At 45.7% G+C, this 3427-nt stretch overlaps 1 protein-coding gene across 1 annotated transcript in view; it reads right to left on the reverse strand.

Annotated features, from left to right (window-relative positions):
• Nucleotides 1-2514, reverse strand: part of LOC134461172 (prostaglandin F2 receptor negative regulator-like) — a 77768-nt gene extending 75254 nt beyond the window's left edge. Inside the window, exon 1 of the mRNA XM_063213941.1 lies at nucleotides 2190-2514. Coding sequence (XP_063070011.1) covers nucleotides 2190-2235 — 46 coding nt within the window. The 5' untranslated portion in view covers nucleotides 2236-2514. The remainder of the gene's footprint in view (nucleotides 1-2189) is intronic.
• Nucleotides 2515-3427: the final 913 nt, after the last annotated feature.

The raw sequence follows: 3427 nt of genomic DNA on the forward strand, positions 1-3427 counted from the left end.
GGATGCCTGTGCGAACGGGAAGGCACTGCCATGCCAGCTGTGACAACACAGACCTGCCGCATCACCAGTCCTCATTACACATCACACATTCCATTCACTGGCATTAAGCTACCGCACATACTGTATGAACACACACACACACACACACACACACATGCGCACGCACGCACACACACACGCACGCACGCACGCACGCAGGCACGCACACACACACTGCTTGAAATCTTGAAGAAACTTTCTGCCATATCATACAGTTACAGTTACATCTAGAAAAAAAACAATCAAAGTGGTGTGTGTGTGTTAGGGATGGTACAAACCGCACCGAAAACCGAAACCGTACAATTCACACACCATACCGAACCGTGAAATGCAGTCCATGGCAAACCGCAATTCATGTACTGCCCAGAAAAATATGTAAAACAGAGATTCTACGAGTATCTTATCCAGTCTCTCGGATTAACACATTAGCATATAAGACCAATCAGAGGATGACACAATTAAAATCTCATTATAAGCCTATCCAAAACATATGTAGGATATTTAGTGATAAGTCTGATTCTATTAGCCTCTTGAAAGGGGGCATTTGGAACGCTCAGACAGCGCACATCAGCTGACGACAGCTGATTCAACTTGCGCATCATCACTTTATAATTGCAGTTATATAAATATGGTTCAATATTCCCAGTGCACCATTTATCATGAACTAAAAAAAAGAACCGGAGAGAACCGAAAACCGTGACCTTGACACCGTGATATGAACCGAACCGTGAATTTTGTGAACCGTTCCACCCCTAGTGTGTGTGTGTGTGTGTGTGTGTGTGTGTGTGTGTGTGTGTGTGTGTGTGTGTGTGTGTGTGTGTGTGTGTGAGATTAACCAAGCAGCGTACTACTAACCCTGCACCACACCTTATCGTCCTCTCTTAAGAACAGGCGTGTGTGTGTGTGTGTGTGTGTGTGTGTGTGTGTGTGTGTGTGTGTGTGTGTGTGTGTGTGTGTGTGTGTGTGTGTGTGTGTGTGTGTGTGTGTTAAACCAAGAGACACATCTACAAACCACACACCACACCTTATCGCCCTCCCACCAGGAAAGGTGTGCGACTGAGCCGACCTGGTGTGTTGAATTACGTGGCTGGATGTAGGCATTCCCCCAAATTCCAGAGGAACATCTGACTCACAGTGTTGACCACTCGTGATGACTGACCTAATTGGCCCATGGTGCCAGTCCCATCACCGGAACACTTAATGTACATGACGAAGCATAGGCCTATTATCTTTGGAAAAAGACCATCTACTACTGCTAGTGAACTATGTGTTTTGGACGTTACAGGCAGATAATATGGCGTGGCTGATTGTGGTAGATTGTAGTTAGTCAGTGGTTTGATTTAGATACAAGATTTACAGTGAATATTGCTGAATTAGATTGTATTTACAGTTAAGCTAGCTCACTGAAGTAAGGTGTTGTTTTCCCCCATGTTTTGTAGTTACAATCTCTCTATTTCTATTGATCTGTCTGTAGCCTCCCTTATGTCTCTCACATGCAAATACAACAACCCATGACACTTTCCATCAAAGGATATGGCGGTGACAGTTCTGCTAATACAGTCTATAGGCAATGTATTACTATAGGTGCCAGTATGGTCAACCACAGTGACATGACATCTGTTTCCAAAACAAACCAAATCAAACTGTTTGCGCCGACTCAATAGGGCACGGCGAATGTAGGCCACCACCACTATAATAAAGCCATTGTCCTGAAATCAGGTTTATTATAATATCCGTTTAAGGTAGTGCTTGTGTGGTTAATGTTTAGTAGTAGGTTTCCACTGACACCTAGATTGTTCATTTGCTAAGCTAATTTACGCGCCAGACCATTTACATACACTGAAACGGCAGTGACCCATTATGTTCCCACTAGAGACTATGTTCCCATAAAATAGCACTCCTGGCTTTCAGTTCCTATTGAGTGATTCTGTCAAGCTGTCAAAACACCGTGGTCCCTTTTTACGCGCCCTCTCGCAGCGCATTTCACATTCTGAAGTTCTCAGCACTTTCCCGAAAGATATTCAACCAAGACCCGCGCGCAACGCACAAGGGATTCTGGCATCAGACCTGTGTCTATTAGGTATAGCATGTTGGGGGGGAGATAATTGACAACGACTTATGTCCCAGAAATGGAAGGAAAACGATCTTACCTAAAGTTGTCAAAAAAGTTAAAGCAGCAAAGAGTACATTTTCCATTTTTTTGTTGTCCAGGCGCGTACTTTCCCACTCAAATCAATGTCTTTGTCATCCAAGCGTGGAACGAAACGCGGAGCTCTCTCGTGGTATTTCCTTCTGTGCAACAGACAGCGAGTTCGGCTGATATCCAATAGCCCGGACCTTGGACGCGACTCGTTTATCCGTGGAAATGCACTCAAAATGATACTTAAGATATCCAGCGCAACCGGCAGAGACACACATGGTTCATGACGATCAGCCTTCTGAGCAGCGCGCTGGTGCACTAGGAACGGGGCAAGATTCCACAGCCGTCTACGCCCGGAAGTGTGAGTGAGTGGAGGTTTTCATTGGATGGAGGAGGGGACACGACACGGAGCTGTTGGAGCAGGTGAATCTCCCCTAGTTCCACTCCTACCAGCCCCACCCTCCCAGAAGCGTGACAGACAGTGGGCTACAGGCGGCGCGGCAGCGAAGACTAATTAAATTATATTTCTTAGAATAACTGAACGCGTCTGGGGAGATAATTGTTCCACTAGCCCAGCTTTCAACTCCTGAAACTGGTCTTAATGACTCGTTTGTCGATATCAAGGGAACAGGCCTATCATGAGCCGGATGCCAGTCTGCTTTTTCTCCATCTTGATCCCACTGATCAGTGCTGTCTGTAGGCCTAGCATAGTCAGTGTAATTCCACTTAAGCAGATGTCTTATTTATTTAAATGTGCACATGTTTTTCGACTTGAAATGTGAACTCCCCAGTCGTAGACTCGCCGTGAAAAGAAAGAAAACTGACTATAGTCGTTTTATTTTAAAATAAACCAAAGCAGGGTGTTCTACCCAGGGCTGCGTAAACATCTTGTCTCCTGACGCGTGCTGAGAGGCGTTGCGTAGCTACCATCTGGGAGAGGTCAAAGAACACGGGCCGCAGCAGGTGCGCCCGCGCGCAGACAGGACATAAAGTTTTGAAGGCCACGATTCCTGCTGTGAGAAAGAACATAGAGAGAGAACGGCGGTTGCGGGGGTGCGTTAAGGAGTGATTCGGGAAAGTACACAATACTATTTTTAGACTCACATGAAGAGCTGATGTAAGGCTGGGACACTGGTACAAGGGGATTGTTTTGTTGTTTGTGTGTTTTGTATGTGCATACTGGGAGCCTGTCTCATGTGCCTACATGGTGTATTATGTATGTCAAGAAGACAAGGGTACGCTGCAATA

This window comes from Engraulis encrasicolus, chromosome 13, assembly GCF_034702125.1.
Source record: "Engraulis encrasicolus isolate BLACKSEA-1 chromosome 13, IST_EnEncr_1.0, whole genome shotgun sequence".
NCBI classification, from domain to species: domain Eukaryota; kingdom Metazoa; phylum Chordata; class Actinopteri; order Clupeiformes; family Engraulidae; genus Engraulis; species Engraulis encrasicolus.